Source organism: Poromitra crassiceps (genome assembly GCF_964638095.1).
Source record: "Poromitra crassiceps genome assembly, chromosome: 8".
NCBI classification, from domain to species: Eukaryota; Metazoa; Chordata; class Actinopteri; order Beryciformes; family Melamphaidae; genus Poromitra; species Poromitra crassiceps.
This window is the reverse complement of record NC_139629.1, coordinates 26,193,005-26,212,713: the sequence shown is the minus strand read 5'-3', so window position 1 is coordinate 26,212,713 and position 19,709 is coordinate 26,193,005. Positions and strand designations below refer to the sequence as shown.

At 44.0% G+C, this 19,709-nt stretch overlaps 2 protein-coding genes across 4 annotated transcripts; both read left to right on the top strand.

Moving 5' to 3' along the window:
• Positions 1–2,293: 2,293 nt before the first annotated feature.
• ier3ip1 (immediate early response 3 interacting protein 1) lies at positions 2,294–6,825 on the top strand. The gene is made up of 3 exons (XM_083642466.1): positions 2,294–2,390; positions 2,987–3,088; positions 5,410–6,825. Exons 1-3 carry the CDS (start codon positions 2,300–2,302, stop codon positions 5,463–5,465), a joined length of 249 nt encoding a protein of 82 aa, XP_083498592.1. The 5' UTR covers positions 2,294–2,299; the 3' UTR covers positions 5,466–6,825.
• Positions 6,826–9,936: 3,111 nt separating this feature from the next.
• On the top strand, positions 9,937–19,071 carry hdhd2 (haloacid dehalogenase-like hydrolase domain containing 2). 3 transcript variants are annotated; one of them, XM_083642405.1, is made up of 9 exons: positions 9,937–9,969; positions 11,384–11,492; positions 13,464–13,566; positions 13,749–13,854; positions 14,121–14,205; positions 15,449–15,614; positions 16,498–16,548; positions 17,460–17,523; positions 18,410–19,071. In XM_083642405.1, the coding sequence occupies exons 2-9, from the start codon at positions 11,392–11,394 to the stop codon at positions 18,511–18,513; spliced, it is 780 nt and encodes a 259-aa protein (XP_083498531.1). In that variant the 5' UTR covers positions 9,937–9,969; positions 11,384–11,391; the 3' UTR covers positions 18,514–19,071. The 3 variants fall into 3 exon arrangements, with proteins under 3 accessions (XP_083498531.1, XP_083498532.1, XP_083498530.1); XM_083642406.1 differs by lacking the exon at positions 9,937–9,969 and adding an exon at positions 10,531–10,549 and having other exon boundaries at positions 14,127–14,205; XM_083642404.1 differs by lacking the exon at positions 9,937–9,969 and adding an exon at positions 10,531–10,549.
• Positions 19,072–19,709: the final 638 nt, after the last annotated feature.

The window sequence follows — 19,709 nt, the reverse complement described above, 5'->3', positions numbered from 1 at the left end:
GGTCAACGTCTCACTAATTGCAACACAAGCAAACTCAATGGATTTTGTCTCCTCAATATGTTCTGAATGGCAGAAAAAAATCCCAAGAAGTCCTATGAGGGGAAAGTTTTGAAAATCCCCTAAATATGATCCTATACCAAAATGCCCTTTTAGCCTTTTTACAATGGAAGTCTATGGGAGGACTGTTCAAACCATGGCCAATTTGAACTCTCACTACTCTTTTAGACTTTAAGCTAGAGACTACATTCAAATTTCGTATTACATACATATTACGATCTAGCAACGCAATGTCAAGATGCATGGCTGAGAAACAAACATGACTGTGCATAGTCAGACTCTACTGTCACTGAACTCAATTCATGATGTTTGGTTGGACAGAGAGAAGTTTGTTCCGCCTGCAGACAGTGGAGGCGCTCTTCAGCAGGTTGGATGCAGCTGTGTTTCTTCAGACTAGATGACCAAGTGAACATTTTCTTACAGCAGTCACACCAGTAGCCCGTTCCAGTGTGAATGTGTTTGTGTTTTGTTAGGTAACTTGAGTGACTGAAACTGCTCCCACATTGATCACAGTGGTAGGGCTTCTCTCCAGTGTGAATGCATTTGTGTGTTTTTAGGTGAGCTAACTGACTGAAACTGCTCCCACATTGTTCACAGAGGTAGGGCTTCTCTCCAGTGTGAATGTGTTTGTGTATTTTTAGGTTACTTAACAGACTGAAACTGCTCCCACATTGGTCACAGTGGTAGGGCTTCTTTCCAGTGTGAATGCGTTGATGTCTTGTTAGGTCATCTAACTGACTGAAACTGCTCCCACATTGGTCACAGTGGTAGGGCTTCTCTTCAGTGTGAATGCGTTTGTGTGTTTTTAGGCTACTTAACCGTCTGAATCTGCTCCCACATTGGTCACAGTGGTAGGGTTTCTCTCCGTGGTGAATGGGTTTGGGTCTTTTGGTGTCTCTCTGTTTCCATAAAGGAAGACATAAAGAAAGAATTAGGACAGGAGGACACAGTGTGTGTGTGTGTGTGTGTGTGTGTGTGTGTGTGTGTGTGTGTGTGTGTGTGTTTGTGTTGCAACATCAGCGATACAACAGTGATATTTTTCTCACCTCTTCTGAAGAATTCATTTTGACAATGCTCCTCCCCTCCTACGCCAGATGTCTGTCCTCTCAAAAAGCAGCTCTGTAGATACAGCAGGGTTAAATCAATTCAGTCATATACAATTTAATTACAAATTGAGGTCTCATACTCTTTAGGAAATTGTTCAAAATTGAATGGTATGTTGCTTAAAATGTAGGCCTATACATAAGTTTGGAGGTATACAAACATCTAAAAGTTGAAGATTTATGAGTTCTTAAATAGAGGATGATTTCAATTAATACATAAAGACACATTCCTCCTTGCATGTAATCTTGCATATTGTGGCAATAAAAGTTATTATAAAGCCTTATCAACTCGTAACCCCTCATAGGCTACACAATAAACAAAGGAGATCATCATCATCACAATCCTCAATGATTCAAGGCTAATTTAATTATGCCAGATGATTCAGCCTTACTTCTGCGTTTCCAAAGTTGTCCTTGCTTGTGCGCAGTAGTTGTAGAATCGGAGCACAAAGTCACCTTGATCAGAGGTCTAGTCCTCCTGGTCTATTGTCCTGGAAATCCTGTAGAAAACGTGTCTTTGATGATCACAGCTGGGCCGCGGCCCGCGGTCTAAAGTGGGCGATTCAGAACTGTACAAGCGCTATGCTTGCGGAAGGAACACCGTGACAACGTTATCCAAGCTTAATGTGTTTATTATTAACATCGGTAGCTTCAGCAAAAACATGGGCTATGAACATGAACGTGTATAGACACAGATCTTCCATAACTATCTTGAAACCCCATCGTCTTTGATACCCGGAAGTCTGACTTCATAACAGCACTCTGCGCATGCGTCATCTGTAGGCGGCCTATAATATGCCTATTCAGAATCAGAATCAATTAGAGTTCAAAGTGGACATGGTTTGACCAGTCCTCTCATAGACTTCCATTGTAAAAAGGCGTTTTTGGTAGGATCTGTTTACGTGATTTTCAAAACTTTCCCCTCATAGGATTCCTGTGACTTTTTTCTGTCATTTAGAACATACTGAGGACCAGTGAGGATACAAAATCGATTGAGTTCGCTTGTGCTCAGTTTCCGAGACGACCAATCTTTACGACACTAGACTTTACTTTTTGGTGCTACCAGGCGCACGACATCCGCTGGCAGTTGACGGCATCCTGCATCATCAGTGGGAGTGGTTGGAGAAGAAGCTGCCAGCATGGCGTTCACTCTGTACTCTCTCATCCAGACCGCTATTTTATGCACTAATGCCATCGCTGTGCTGCACGAGGAGCGCTTTCTCAGCAAGAGTAAGTGTTTCCATTATATTTACTAAGTAAACATCCGGAGGTTTGTCTAAATAACTGCTAACAAGCTAGCATTTTAGCAGCTTGAAGACTAGACTGCTCTGTGATGTCTGGCTGCAGTGATGGGCTGGGCTGTAAACACAGTCCTGAAAGGGGGGCTAATTTGTAGACTAACGTTAGTTCACTAGAAGGAGATTATCAAGCTACATGTGTAGCTAGATTTAGTTTGTTATACTCACTGTTTGTGTGCTTTTCCCTCTAACGTTAGCCTATAAACAAACGTACTGTCTTATCTTGTTCTGTCTATAATACAGTAGGCCTATGTCTTATCTCCTATCTCCTATCTAATTTTCTTATTTTTGTCTTAATCTTTGGCTTTCATTTCACTTTATCCTTGGTGCTTTTTCTGAATTGATTTATTCCTGTTATCTGAATGCATGCACTAGTATTTTTTACTAATTCGGTTTTGTTGTTGTTGTTGTTGTTGTTGTTGTTGTTGTTGTTGTTGTTGTTGCTGTTTATTAATTGTTTCAGTTTGTAACGTTTCTTTTACCCCCCCCCCCCTCACCCCTCACCCCATTCTCTCTCTCCCCCTGCAGTGGGCTGGGGGGTGGATCAGGGAGTCGGAGGGTTTGGAGATGATCCAGGAGTCAAAGCCCAGATCCTCAATCTGATCCGCTCTGTACGGACCATCATGAGAGGTGAGACAGGCAGAGCAGAGAGGGAGGGAGGACTGGGATCCGCTCTGTACGGACCATCATGAGAGGTGAGACAGGCAGAGCAGGGAGGGAGGGAGGACTGGGATCCGCTCTGTACGGACCATCATGAGAGGTGAGACAGGCAGAGCAGGGAGGGAGGGAGGACTGGGATCCGCTCTGTACGGACCATCATGAGAGGTGAGACAGGCAGAGCAGAGAGGGAGGGAGGACTGGGATCCGCTCTGTACGGACCATCATGAGAGGTGAGACAGGCAGAGCAGAGAGGGAGGGAGGACTGGGATCCGCTCTGTACGGACCATCATGAGAGGTGAGACAGGCAGAGCAGGGAGGGAGGGAGGACTGGGATCCGCTCTGTACGGACCATCATGAGAGGTGAGTCAGGCAGAGCAGGGAGGGAGGGAGGACTGGGATCCGCTCTGTATGGACCATCATGAGAGGTGAGACAGGCAGAGCAGAGAGGGAGGGAGGACTGGGATCCGCTCTGTACGGACCATCATGAGAGGTGAGACAGGCAGAGCAGGGAGGGAGGGAGGACTGGGATCCGCTCTGTACGGACCATCATGAGAGGTGAGACAGGCAGAGCAGAGAGGGAGGGAGGACTGGGATCCGCTCTGTACGGACCATCATGAGAGGTGAGACAGGCAGAGCAGAGAGGGAGGGAGGACTGGGATCCGCTCTGTACGGACCATCATGAGAGGTGAGTCAGGCAGAGCAGGGAGGGAGGACTGGGATCCGCTCTGTACGGACCATCATGAGAGGTGAGACAGGCAGAGCAGAGAGGGAGGGAGGACTGGGATCCGCTCTGTACGGACCATCATGAGAGGTGAGTCAGGCAGAGCAGAGAGGGAGGGAGGACTGGGATCCGCTCTGTACGGACCATCATGAGAGGTGAGACAGGCAGAGCAGAGAGGGAGGGAGGACTGGGATCCGCTCTGTACGGACCATCATGAGAGGTGAGTCAGGCAGAGCAGGGAGGGAGGGAGGACTGGGATCCGCTCTGTACGGACCATCATGAGAGGTGAGACAGGCAGAGCAGAGAGGGAGGGAGGACTGGGATCCGCTCTGTACGGACCATCATGAGAGGTGAGACAGGCAGAGCAGGGAGGGAGGGAGGACTGGGATCCGCTCTGTATGGACCATCATGAGAGGTGAGACAGGCAGAGCAGGGAGGGAGGGAGGACAGGTGGATGGATGGATGGGGCTGGGCTGGGCAATAATTCAATATCATCTTTCAATGGAATCATATCGTGGTGACACGATAATTTCACATTTTATTAAAAAAAAAACATTATACATATTTGAAAATGTTAGTTTTGTTTGGCATGACACCTAACATTACACCATTTAGTTCAAAGGAATGAACATTCATTTGATTATTTAACATGTGATGTTGCATAAGAGAGGCACATTGTGATATATTGATATGAAAAAATCTCTGATATTTATGATTTCATATCGCCCAGCCAATAGATAGAGGAGGAGACACTTTGTCTTTGCATTGACTTTATTAATTCATGCTTGCAATAAGCCTTACTTACTGAATCCCTGAACCTTCCTGAATTATTTTGTTAATAAATATGTCATTAGTAATATAGTTGTTTGTCAAATGTTATTTGGCATTGGTAAATAAAAAATGTTTGGATAAGTGATAGCATGTGTTATAGAGGCTATTTTGCACGGATATATGGTGTGCCTTGAGATTTTGTCTTTGCCTAGTCTCGCTGGCCAGCCTCCTCTCCCTTCCGTCCGAGGAGTCTGGCACCGCAGGTCTCCATAACTGGGATAAACCCTCCCCTGCTCTACTCTGCTCTCCCATTGGAGCGACTGTTTCGGTGGCAGCCGGATGTCCGCTCCCGGCTTATTACAAGCTCTGTCATTGGCTCCGACCACGTCAATCAGAGCAGCTTCCACTCCCTCCTCCCTCTGTGTGGCTCACTAGTGCCCTGCCGCCTCAGTAAAAACAACAACGCTAACTAGCTAGCAAGCTAACGGCAGAAACCTACACGCTAGCTCGTTGCTACACGCTGAAAACGGCAAGTTGGATTGTTTGAAACTATTTTCCAAGGGCACTGCCGCTAAGCGCCGCCCATCGCAATCCCACTATGGAGACCTGCGGCGCCAGACTCCTCAGACGGAAGGGAGAGGAGGCTGGCCAGTGAGACTAGTTTTGCCCTAACCCTAACCCAGCTGTTCATCAAAAGATAACTGAAAACTATTGAAGACATGGATTTTCTATTTATCTTCTATCTATTTTCTATCCTCCCCTACAACCCCCCCCCCCCCCTCCGGCCCACCCCACCCAGTGCCTTTAATAATAGTGAACTCAGCCTGCATCGTCCTGTTGTTGCTGTTTGGTTGACGGTCGACCCGGATACACCGAGCACCAACATGGAACCAGACGACAGACATGTGCCAAGGAGACACACACACACACACACACACACACACACACACACACACACGGTCACATAAACAGAACAAAATAACACGTTATCTATAAGGACTGTACTGTCTGCATTCAGCACCGGGACTTGTTCCAACAGCGGACGATCACATGCAGAAACAGCTGGTAGAAAAGGAGACTTCACCAGCTGTTGCTTATCTCCTGCCCTGATTGTTCTTCTTGTCATAGTCACACTTTTAGCTTGAATATTTCACACATAATGAATCTCTGCTCATCCCAGAATGTGTTTAATATGTGTCATATGTTTTATTACAACATTAAGAAGGAGACAATTGTTACTGTTGCACCTGGCTGATTAATGAATAAATATGGTGTCAAAATGTTGATCGCTGAGGGAGGGAACTGTCAGCAACACGAGATTTTCAGACTGGGCAAGAGTAGCACATTTCTCTCAGTAGCCAGGATTTGAATTGGTGCTAATTGATAAAAATCAAGTCACTGATAGTGCTACAAATATGAACTTTCATCCTTGGTATATGTGATGTTATGTTTTTCTCTGTGTGATACTACGATGCACATCCGGTTCGATTAGGTGCCGGGCCAAGAGTAATTTCAGAGTAAACACTTCCTCTTATATGTGTATATATACTGGTATATATTATATACTGAACAAAAATATGAATGCAACATGTACAGTTTTGGCCCCATGTTTCATGAGTTAAAATATCACATTAATTTTCCATGTAAAGATTATTTCTCTTCACAACTGTGTTTACATCCCTGTTAGTGAGCATTTCTCCACTCAGAATTTCTCTCAGACGATTTTATTATATGAACAGTAAGAAAGTAAAATGTTTATATTTTTTTGTTCAGTGTATATATATCGATGGAACAGAAGTCACATGATTTATTACGCAACTTCCGTTGTATTGATACTGGGAGATTGGAAAATGATGTTTATTGATCGGGCTATTTTTCTTACATAATTGAATAACATGACGGTACTCTGGGGGAGGAAGGGAGATTAAAGATTTGTCGAAACTGGGAGAAGCTTTCGCTAAACAGGTCTGTCTCTCCGATGATGGAACTGAAGGAGTTGAGAAATTTACAGTATGTGGATTGTGGAAGAAGTGTTTTTCTCTAATTAGTAAATATTCAAGTGTAAAATTGTTCTGTGATTTATAGTTTTTTTTAAGAATTGAAACTTTGAGGGTCGAAGGTATAGTTTGTGTTCTGGGTTAATTGTTTACAGTGTTTGTATTGTCAAACACAACTCAAAAATGTAAGTCACTTTGTTGCATTTACATGTTAGAATACTCCCAAATACAGTATCAATGCTGTGATGAATGACATTTCTTTTGATTAAATTCTGTTTATGGTATTAATCGTCTCTTTCTCCAAGCAGAGAGGGGGAACATTGCCTATTAATAAATACAAGTATGTGCTTGTTCACTTTAGTTATGTCTTTGGCAGAACACCACACATGAGTCAGGTCAGTTTTAATTGCTTGAGGCTTGTCTTGATGCATGAAGAGAAGAGAAGACTTGACTTGGTTTCTTTCTGGTGACTTGAGACTCGACATGGACGTGTACTTTGATGACTTGCAAGCTTTCTAAAGTCTTGACTTGAGATATTTTGTTTGTGTGTAAATTACTTCAATTGAAAGTGATGAGATTGGGGTTTTTTTCAGCAGACGGCTGAATTTTAAATTCCGTTCTCTGAATTTGTATGGAATCATTCAATTTATTGAAGCTGAAACCGACTATATAAATCACACTCATGATGCTCTCAGCATCATGAGTTTTTGGTTTTTATGGATTTTTAGGATTTTGGTTTTTATGGTTTTGATAATTCCCTCCACCATATTAACTCCGAATCTGAAGATGCTAATGCAATAGAGCTGTTATTGTTATTAGGATGGGACACATTTGTAGTGAGTAGTAGTAGTGAGTTAAGGAAAACCCTCCTAAATGATTATCGGAAAATAATTCCGAGACAGAGAGATTCAAGATTCAAGATTTTTATTGTCACTGCGTAGTACAAGTATCGCGTGTGAGATTATTGTGCTGTAGACTCCGTTACAACATAGTGCAAAATAACAGGCCATATAGGTGCAGGAAAACAAGAGAAACAACAAGCAATAACAGTAAAGCAATAAAAACAAGCCAGAAACAGTGACATTCACTGCACATAGGTGCAAATAGCATAGACATAATTTAAACATAATTAAACATTCTGTTTGCACAGGTGCAAATAACAGACATAATTAAACATGCGTAGTGGTAGCAGCTGCAGTACAGCTACTGCATGATTGTTGGGAGTTTATTTGTGTATGTTAAGGAGTCTCGTGGCCTGCGGGAAGAAACTGTCCCTCAAGCGATTTGTGTGTGCTTTTGGGACCCTGTATCCCTCCCTGAGGGTAACGGGGAGAACAGGCTGTTGTGGGGATGGTTTGTGTCTTTGATGATCTTCAGGGATCTCCTGAGGCTCCTGAGGCACCGCAATCCGCGCAAGGCGGCCGGCCCGGACAGCATCCCTGGGCGTGTCCTCATGGCCTGCGCCCCCCAGGTGGCAGGCGTATTCACAGACATTTTCAACCAGTCCCTCTCCCTCCGGCAAGTTTCCTCCTGCTTCAAAACAGCAACAATCATCCCCATTCCCAAACAGCAGAAAGTGACCAGCCTCAACGACTGGCGCCCAATAGCCCTCAAGCCCATAGCCAGCAAGTGCTTCGAAAAGCTGGTCATATCACAGATCTACCCCACACTCGCCCCGGACCACGACCCGCTACAATTTGCATACCACCCCAACAGGAGCACAGCGGATGCAGTAGCACACGTACTCCACACCGCCCTCTCTCACCTGGAGGGGAAGGCCACCTATGTGAGAATGCTGTTCGTGGACTACAGCTCAGCATTCAACACCATAGTACCCTCCAGGCTGGTAAGCAAGCTCAAGGATCTGGGACTAAACACAGCAATGTGTGACTGGATCCTGGACTTTCTGACAGACCGCCGCCAGGTGGTGAGAGTGGGCAACCTCACCTCCTCCCCACTGACCATCAGCATAGGAGCACCCCAGGGATGCGTCTCCAGCCCCTTCTGGTACGACCTCTACACCCACGACTGCATGGCGACTCAAACCTCGAACACCATTGTGAAGTTTGCAGACGACACAGCAGTCGTGGGGCTGATCTCCAGGAGCGAAGAGACGGCCTACAGAGAGGAGGTGGAGGCCCTGGAACAATGGTGCCAGGACAACCACCTCTCTCTAAACGTCTCCAAGACCAAGGAGATCATTGTAGACTACAGGGGGGGGGGGGGGGGGTACAGCCCCCCCCCCCCAGAGAGGGACTGATTCTGAAAGAAAATATTGCTTCTACAATAGATTGTGAGTAAAATAAATCCCAGAATGAGAGAAAAACAGAACAGGTACAGAGTTTGAGCTAAAGGGGGCAGAACTGAGTCTCCACACACCAACGAAGAAGAAAACGTCAACAATACAGGAAGCAATCTTTTTTTTCCCATGATGGCGAAGGCTAGGCTAGGCGAAGGCATGACCCGCCCCTCTCTGCCTCTAATAGCATAGACATATATAAAGGCTAGATGGCTTACCCGCGCTGCCGGTCAATGGAGAGCGACGTCGTCGCATGGTGGCCATCTTGCTACGGCACCACAGCTTTATATATATTTATGGGTTAAAAAAACGCTAACATTTTATTATTATTTTTGGCTCCAAATTACACCAAACTTAAACTGCAGCATCATCATCATGAGATGAATTCACGCACCTAGTTTCATGCAGTTTCATCCATTTTGCTAGGAGCTATGAGCATCTGTTGTTGGGTTAGTATTATCACATCAGATGATCATAACTCCTAGGGAAATGGATGAAACTGCATGAAACTTTGTGCCTGAATCCCTCTCATGGCATAGATGCTTCGGTTTAATTTTGGTGTAATTTGGAGCCCATCAAAAAAATAGTGTTTTTAGTGTGTGTTTTTTTGTTGTTGCCATATATCGGGAACGGAATATGCTTGTAATAAACCAAACCGTTTGTAAATCCGTCAAGATTTCAGCGAGTTATGAGTATTTTTGTCTGTGCACCCTCCAACAGCTACCATAGAACGTACCAGAAAGCCTGCCGTAGCAAGATGGCAGCGCTTCAACGACGCTGGTGACTCCGCCTTAAGCCATCTAGCCTTATATATGTCTATGTCTAGGACCCCTTATACGCCTACGTCACAATGACAACAAAGCAAGCTGCGCGCGCAACGTGTAGGCAGAAAACCCCACCCACCCCCGCTCTCCCCTCCCCTCCCCTCCTCTCTGCCCCCCCACCCAGCCCCCCCCCCCCCCATCCCCTCCGGGCGGCCTCTCTGGTCCCCCCCCCCCCGCTCTCCCCTCCTCTCCTCTCCGGGCGGCCTCTCTGGTCCCCCCCGCTCTCCCCTCCTCTACAGGTACATGGACGTTACTCTGCAGAAACTACAGTAACAAAATCACGAATTGCTCTGTTTTTGGAGCTCTGCATGTCTGTGTTTGTCTAGTTAACGCGTTAACGTTAGCTAACGGCTAACATTCGCTAGTTAGCCAACCAACCAGCAGCTAACATTAGCTAGCTAGCTAGCTTACCGGAAGCGATATTTTTTTTCGGATGATGGCGAAGGCATAACCCGCCCCTCTCTGCCTCTGATTAGTGGCAGCGTTATTATAAACCATAGATATGACTATATTAAAAACATAAACACACTGGCGTCTTTCATGCAGGCTAGCAAGCGTAACTGCTGTAGGTCTCTCTGACCCACTGATTCTGACGGTCTGACCACAGACTGTAGAAAGAGATGTAATGCAGGATAGCCAAGCGAATGTGTTTGGATGGAAGTTTGACGCTAGGCCAATCAGAGGCAGAGAGGGGCGGGTTATGTGACGCTAGGCCAATCAGAGGCAGAGAGGGGCGGGTTATGCCTTCGCATAGCCTTCGCCATCATCCGAAAAAAAATATCGCATACAGGAAGCAGCAGAGAAGCAGCTGCAGGTCAGGTGGGTTGGCTACTCCTCTTCTAAATGTGCAATAATATAAACATGTGCCGTTATTGTGCTTTTTGCAGAATTACAACCCGTTGGTATTTAATTTTTTTTATCAGTAAAATGAAGTTATGCAGGGACGGAAGTTGCAGCAACTAACTAATGGCAGCAACCTGTTTCCACAACAAACTTTCATTTGCCTGCCTTCAGTATAACTCGTTGGCAATAAACAGTCAGAGATGAGGATGACTTACAGAACATTGATCTGGGATGCAAACTAGCTAGTCACTTTTTAAGTGACCGTTGCCTTTTTGAGGGGTTTTGTGTCTGCCCTGGTATCTGTATCCCCGACTAATGTCAAATCACGTATCTGGCCTGTAGTGTGTCTCTGTTTGAATTGGCCAAGATGCTGTAATATTCATCAGAGAAGTTGTCTTGGGTGCGTCAGCATAGAAGACGAACCTGAGAGGACGTCAATGAAGATACTGCTTTTTAATTCACCTATTATTAAGGTGAATTATTCACCTATTTTAATTAACCTATTATTAAGAATAAACACCATACCATACCATTACTTTTTGCACCTTGTCGCTGATGTCTTCAATAACTTTAGCATTGATCTCAGCATGTAGACTGTTCATTGAGGCTTTTCTAGCCCAGACACATTTGTGTGCGCGGGTACATGTCAAATGTAAGAAATAACAAAATTCTACAGTATTTCAGAAACACACTTTACAAATATCTCAGCAAACGATGACTGTAGAGATATGCCTCTAAAAAGAATTGCATAAATCTGGATAAAGTCACCATGAACTCACTGTCCCGTTGGGCCGTTCTCTCCCTCTCCAGGCGTGCTCATGGCGGGCCGCCGGGCGCTGAAGGCCGTGCTGATCGACCTGAGCGGGACACTGCATGTGGAGGACACGGCGGTGCCCGGAGCGCAGGAGGCTCTGAACAGGTACAGCCTCTAAACCTGCCTGTCCCCGTCCCAGACACACCAGCAGGGTCTCAAACCAGGCAACGTATTCTCATCAAATGGTTTGTATAACATCTATGAAAGGTATTGTCCGTGCATAATCCTACGAATGTCCAGTAAGACGAGTGCTCAGTGCGCCTGTGCAAGTCCGTGTATCGCCAGTGAAGGGTGAATTACATCCCAAAGGTTGGTTGTTGTTATGGTTAGGCAAGTAAAACAGCTTGGTTAAAGGGATACGCCAACTTTTGGGGAGTTTCGTCCATTTGCCATATCGCCCACACATAAACCAAGATGTACAATCTTGGTTATCAATCTTCCATACAGTATACAGTGAGCTACACTCATCCAGTTAGTTAGTATTGGGGGAAACGGTGGTACAGCCGTTCAAAGTCACCAAAAACACAGTGCCAAAAAGCTCTTTGATTCGGGTACTCAGCACGCGATGAAATAATAATCCATAGTTATGTGAAACGTTATTTTTTGAGTAAATCCCCACACCAAGTTACTTCCTTGTTTGCCTGTACCAGCGCCAGTAGCTCCGGTTATCTATTTACCTTAAAAGTATATAGTTTCTCAGCATTTGGATTAATATTTCATCTCGTGGTGAGTAAACGAGTCACAACATGTACATAGAGCTTTTTGGCGCTGTGTTTTTTTTGGTGACTTTGAACGGCTGTACCGTTTCCCCCAATACTAACTAACTGGACGAGTGTAGCTCACTGTATACTGTATGGAGAGTGACGGTAAATGTATTGTGTATCTTGGTTATGTGTGGGCGATATGGCAGATGGACGAAACTCCCCACAAATTGACGTATTCCTTTAAGGTTAGGGTTTGGTCATAGTTAAATAAGAAATGTTCGTTAAAACAATTAATGTGTCTTACGGTGGGGATCGAACCCTGCTCGTCGACATCGAAGGCAAACGTATAACGGCGGGTTCACACACACGCCTAGAGCGACGCTTTAAGCAACGCTTTAAGCTACGCCTACGCATATAGGCATTGCTTCATGCACGCCTGGCGCCTATTTTCGTTCACACAGGACGCCACACTGAAGCCCCGCTCTGCGCTACGCTGATCACATGAGCAGTGGTTTTTTACACTTTTCAGATCTGATTTATAGCATGGGTGAGTCCTCTTTTTTATTGCAATGTGCAAGTGACGATGTCTGTCTATTTCCTGGCCCGCTGTAATTGTTATTTTCCCTCGGGTAATCATGTGACTATGAGTCATCAACACCATGAGTGATACATGCATTGAGACAGGGGGGTATATATACATCTGACAGAAAAGACGTTAATAGAGGAACACATGAAGGACAGCTCTCCTACTATGCACTCGTTAATTCGCGCTCCACCCTCCCTTTTGGGCAAACTCGGTAGAAAATATGGCCCAAGTCCATTAGAAACAACAGCCAGCTTGACAGTTCAGCGCGCCTAGACGCTGAAAAATAGAACAGACGCCTAAACGATAAATGCAGCGCAGCGCGAGCGTGGCAGCGGTATGTGTGAACGCTCTCGTCTGTTAACAAGGACGCCTAAATTTTAGGCGTTGCTTAAAGCGTCGCTCTAGGCGTGTGTGTGAACGTGGCGTAAGCCTGTCTGCCACCCCGGCCACAACGCCCTTACTGACCACCATTTTATTTCAGACACCTAGTGCCTACATCGCCTCCTGCTGGTTACTGCACCTTCATACTGTACATTATGTGGGTTATACAGTGCATTACGTTTCATAGGCACAAGTACGAACAGTGAATGATAACAGCCTGTACCAGGAGCCATGGAGCACAGAGAGTCTAGTGCAGATCCCAAAGCTCCAAAAATCACTCCTCTTTCCTGCCAGGAAATTAATATTGGTGCCGTTCCTGTATTTCTATCTTTGTGAGAATCAATTTGAGTCTAAAACGTTCACAGTAAAGTGAAGTGATTTGGGTGTTTGTCTCGGTGCTGTCAGGTTACGCCAGGCGTCTGTAGCTGTGAAGTTTGTGACAAACACAACCAAGGAGTGCAAGAGGAACTTACTGGAGCGGCTGCAGCGTCTCAACTTTGACGTCCAGGTAAAACAGCCCTTCTGGTGGCTCACCTGTGGTACAGCGTGTACCATCAAAGGCTTAGTCCTTCCGGTGGCCCGATTTATTTAGATTCTAACCCGAAAATAACTTCATTTTTGCAGTGTTATTGAATGCTGATAGTAAGGAAATTACCCCCAAAAAATAAACAAATGTCCTTTCCCCTTTAGGAGAGCGAGATCTTCACCTCTCTGAGTGCAGCGAGGAATCTGCTGCAGCAGAAACAACACCGCCCCCTGCTGCTGGTGGAGGACAGTGCACTGGAGGACTTCACTGGTGAGGAGTGTGTGTGTGCGTACGCGCGCGTATCCAAAAAAAATCTCAAAAGTGAGGACATTTCCTCACTCCTGTCAGGATTAGGGTTTGGATTCAGGGTAAAGTTTAAATTATGGTTAAGGTTAGTTTAGGGTTTGGATTTTGGTTCATTGTTAAGGTCAGGGGTTAGGGAGTGAATGTAGTCAATAAATGATCTGTAAAATAGTATAGTGTAAGCCACGTATCTCGTTGTCACTGTTATTATCACAGTGTCTGTCTGTCTGCAGGAATAGACACATCAGATCCCAACGCTGTCGTTGTCGGCCTCGCTCCTGACCACTTCAACTACCAGACGCTCAACCAGGCTTTCAGGTAGTAAACGCACTCCTTTAATCTCCCAAAGTAAGAATTCTGAGTTTAAAGTCAGAATTCTGACTCAGGGTTGAGAGTTCTGACCTGGGATCTGTCTACATCCCTCCTAAATACCGCACTCAGTGCCACCTTTGCTTGAGTCCATGCCTCACCTGGGCCACCTCAGTCAAAATGACCTGGACACGCCACTGACACCTGCTCAAGTCATCATAGCCACTGGTATTAATCGAACAAGCCTATCAACCCACCGCAGATATATTATGGGCAGTTTATGCTGTGGGGCTGTAAAATCATATTTATTGCACGTTTAATAGCATGTGAAGTCACTTTGTTTATCAGTTTATTTTTTTCTAATACTAGTTTCTCTTTATCATTATTATTATTATTATTATTATTATTATTATTAGGGGTCCAAGCACGTAGTGCATGGGACCCTACTGTAATTGTTCTGTTTATTATTATTATCATTATGATTATTATTCTCCCCTATGCACCTCAGAAACCACAAGGCCCAGAGTAGCCAAACATATATATAGCATATAGTTTGGAAATGTCGCCCACTACTCACAAACAAAGAATTACACCAATCTACCTGATTCTGACGCTATAACAGCCCTTTTTACATTTTGGCCCATATAAAGGTAAAGTAAAGGTAAAGTCCCACTGATTGTCACACACCTGAGTGTGCGAAATTTGTTCTCCGCATTTGACCCATCCCCTGGGGGAGCGGTGAGCGGCAGCAGCGCCGCGCTCGGGAATCATATTGTGATCTAACCCCCCAATTCCAACCCTTTGATGCTGAGTGCCAAGCAGGGAGGAAAACGGGTCCCATTTTTATAGTCTTGGGTATGACTCGGCCAGGGATCGAACTCACAACCTCCCAGTCTCAGGGCGGACACTCAAACCACAAGGCCACATATGCTACTACTACTACTACTATTACTACTACTGCTACTGCTGCTGGTGATTGGTGATCTCACTCAAGCACTCAATGATGATGTCATTGGTGATGTCATCATTGAGTGATGTCATCAGTTCTACTGCTACAGTACTACTACTACCACTACTACTTTACTATTACTACTGCTACTGCTACCACCACCACCACTACTACTACCACCACTACTACTAATACTATTACTGCTGCTACTACTACTGCTTGGACCCCGCCATCGCTGCTTGCGGCTATATTTATTATTATTATTATTATTATATCCTGCTAATGTTCTGTATTTCTCCGCAGACTGATCCTGGATGGTGCTCCTCTCATTGCCATCCATAAGGCTCGGTATTATAAACGTAAAGACGGGTTGGCACTGGGCCCTGGGCCCTTCGTGACGGGACTGGAGTATGCCACTGACTGCAAAGCTACTGTAGTGGGAAAGCCTGAACAGGCATTTTTTACACAGGTGACAATGTAATACTTTACTTTACTTCTTTTACTTGAGTAAGAAGAGGCCCGGAGGCAGAATATAGTCACTAGAAAAGACTTCCTGGAGAAAATGTGTGGGCTAGCTGTAAGCAGCTGGAAGTACAAGAACACCTAACATTTAAATGGTTGTTAAGGTGTACTAGGTGGCTGCTGGGGTGTAATAGGTGGGTGCTTGGATATTTCTAGGTGGAAAAGATTAAAAACAGTTGAAGGGTTTCATGTGCATTTAAGAGGAATTGTGCTTCCTAAATGTCAACAGTCAGTAAAAAAAATGCTGACAATTTTATCTTCAAAAACATCAATATTTTGTAAGTAAAATTATTAAAATGATGCCTAAATTCTGTAGTTCCGTAGTTCCCTAATACATTATTTATATATATATATATATACTGTATATATATATATATATATATCCACCTCTTCAACGAGCCCTGAAAGCCCCCACGAATATGGAGTTTGCCCCCCCCCATTATACGTTAGTTTAAAGGACTGCACTTTAATTTTTTGCGATCGTCTTTCTATTGTTTCTTGTCTCTACTGTTGATGTGATGGCTACACTGCATACTTGAACTAAGTCCAATTCCTTGTATGTACTTATGTAATCTGATTACTTATTGTAGCTATTAAAGTTAATCTGAATCTCAATCTATAGCCTATTTAATGTCCCATAAACCCACGTCATGATCCTCCACAGCAGCTGTGGTCTCCTCTCTGAAAGTCAGATCTGCTGCTTTGCTTTGCCGACACTTCTCTCTCAAAAGTTGACTTTAACGAAGGGCTTTGATGGATTACAGTCATGAAAGTTGATTGACCTCCAAATGAAGCCTCAGTTCTCATTTGTTTGTCTCCTCTCTTCACAGGCTCTGGCTGAATTAGGATGTAGCCCCGATGAAGCTGTCATGATAGGAGATGTAAGTATAATGCTAATTATACTTAATTAACTGCCAGCTAATTAAGGTTAATTGCTGGCATTTAGCTGAAAGTGACTTATAGTGACTGAGCAGGGAGGGGTTCATTCCACGCTCAAAGACGGGATGCGTGGCTGGTGTGGGAATCAAACCTGCGACCCTATGGTACTGTATGGTACTGGTGCAAGTTGTCACTGAAATTTTGGTACCCCTTTAAATGATTGTTGGATGGCTAGAATGGATCAGCCAGAGGGACCTAACCCCAACCAATCATCACTCCTCGTGTCCCTCTGGCCAATCCATTCTAGCATCGACCTTTAATTATAGGGCATTAACATAATGTCATAATGACTGGAAAGACCTAAGTAATATCCAAGTAAAATAGATGAAATAACTTTATAGCATTAGAATAACTGGTAGCTACTGAGTAAGATATAAGTAAAAGCAAATTTTTACCTTTCTGGGTTTTCTGTTTTTATTTGTGTAGAGTTACTATGAAATATGTTTGTATACCCAATGTGAATATTATATACATAGTACTGGCATCTCTATAATATAATATTGTGTGTATTCCACATAAGCAAATAAAACCCCAATGAACTTTTTTTCCCGACTTTTTGAAGTAGTTTAACAATCTTTACTTATCTAATACAATTAGTGGTAAAACACTGCTGGTTGCATTCTCTGCATGGAAATGGGTAAGCACTGCAGGCAAAAAAACAACCTCAAATGATGATTTCCAGGCTAACAACTCTGTAATTACTCAGTAAACAATACGAACCATTTAGCCTCATTGACTTCCATACGACTGACGTACCACAGGAGAGATCAAGAGTCACAAGGCTGTCTGTGACTGTCATGACTGTGTTGATAGTTCCTGTTTTGATCCATGCTCCGGTGCCGTTTTCCTATAGGATGCCAGAGATGATGTGGGCGGGGCTCAGAACGCAGGAATGCTGGGAATTCTGGTCAGAACGGGTGAGTTGAGAAACAGTCTCTCCCTCTCTCTCCTCCTCCTCTGGTGCCATCACCTTTTCTCCCCTTCTCTCTCTCACTTCTTTCCTGAACTGAAACTCTCCTCCCTTCCTCTTCCAGTGTCGCGTCTTTCGCTGTACGTTCCAAACTTTCATGCTACATTCCCCTGGTTTATATTAGGGATGCACCATGCAAGATAAAGCCTTTATCGGCCGATACCGAGGACGTACAGAGTATTGTTGTGTTTGGTGACGTTAACTCGAGCAGGAGACGAGATGTTATGAGTATTGTTGTGGTTTGTGACGTTAACTCACAAACCACACCTCATGTGTATCTGAATCTCACAAGAGCCAAAAGGTCAGTCTGTGCACATCTCAGATCCGGCACTCTCCCTTTGGCGTTAGAAACCGGTAGATTCAACGCAGTTCCAGAAGAGGACAGGCTGTGTTTATGTTGTGACCTTGGGGAGATAGACAATGAAATTCATTTTGTGTTTTACTGCCCTCTGTATGATGACCTGAGACACACAATGTATGAAAAAGTGTTTGTTGTTCGCCCAGAAGCTTTTTGGTTACAGGATGTGCCTAGACTTGAATTTCTCTTTAATAAGAGAGTTTTTGATATAGCTAAATGTATTAGTAATGCCTGGGAAAGAAGAAAAAATATGCTGTTTGTATAGGTTTGTAACGAATATGTTCTATTTTTCTATATGACACCATGTGTCCTTTTGTTTGCTATCTTGCATTCTGAAATGTGGAAGCTGAAGTATTGTAAACCACAGTTTTGTATCTGTTTTTGCCGTGTCTCATAAGCCCATACACCGGGCACCATTGGTGTGTGACACGTAAATAAAGAAATCAATCAATCCAAAACTCTTCTCTGTTCTCAGGTAAATACAGAGCAGGAGATGAGAATAAAATCAGCCCTCCTCCCCACCTGACCTGTGATAGCTTCCCCGACGCTGTGGATCAGATCCTGAAGACTCTGCTGTAACTACACACACCAAACTACACACACCAAACTACACACACCAAACTAGACACCCAAAATAACACACACCAAACTAGACACCCAAAATAACACACACCAAACTAGACACCCAAAATAACACACACCAAACGACACACACCTCCATACCCTTATCAAGTTTTTAAATTGTACAGGAAGAGCTGTGTACCCTTACTGGATCTCCTACTGTGTCGCCATGGTACAATGTCAGTGTTACAGTATATTATTGGAGGGATGGAAAATAATGATAACCATAAGTTATTAAATAATTCTCCTAAACCTATGATAGAATTTTATAGAAAATTGGGGGGGAGGTAACATCCTACCGTCCCTTTAAGTGTAACTAACCGTCCACTCACTGAGATTAAAATAATTTAAACAAAAGGTACATTGGGGTTGGAAATTGCTCACAGACTACAAGTCTTTCCCTCTCTGACCAGTGTGATTGTGAAAATTATAAAATGTGTATTTATGCCAACAATCCTGTTTTGTCATTAGATCATGATGTATGAAATTATGTTTGAATAAAAAAAAAAGCTCCAAAATACAATAAATGACGATGATTAAAAAAAGATAATTCAGCTGCTTTGTGTTTTTTAACATTTTATTATTTTATTATTATATATACCGTAATTTCCGCACTATAAGCCGCACCGGAGTATAAGCCGCAGCAGCAAAATTGCCTGTTTGTTACATATATAAGCCGCACCGGACTATAAGCCGCAGGTGTTTTAATGTTTTTTTTTTTTTTTATTGTGTTTTAATGTTTAACTCATTGAGTGCCAGCCACTTTTGGAGAACGGACGCTCCCAGTGCCAGAGTTTTCAGAGCGTTTTCAGTGATTTCTCGAGGCCCACAGAATATTGTGTGATATTACTATGTAAACACCGAACACGCAAAAAGAACAAGGAGACTCTATTGTATCATCAGCAAAAAAAAGTTTATTGATACCATTTTCCGTTCTTTAGTTATGAGCCGGAGAAGATAGGTTGTTTTCAGCGTTTTCAGGCATTTCAAATTATAAGCTGAGATATTCAGCCTTTTGTGAAATGCAGCATTTCAAGCACATTCACTGACTCTAGATAATATTTTCTGATGTAGTGATGTGGTGTAGTTGTGTCCTGCCCTGCGTGCCCCACCCCCCCTCCCCCCCTCAGCTGAAAACTCCTCCCCACACTAGT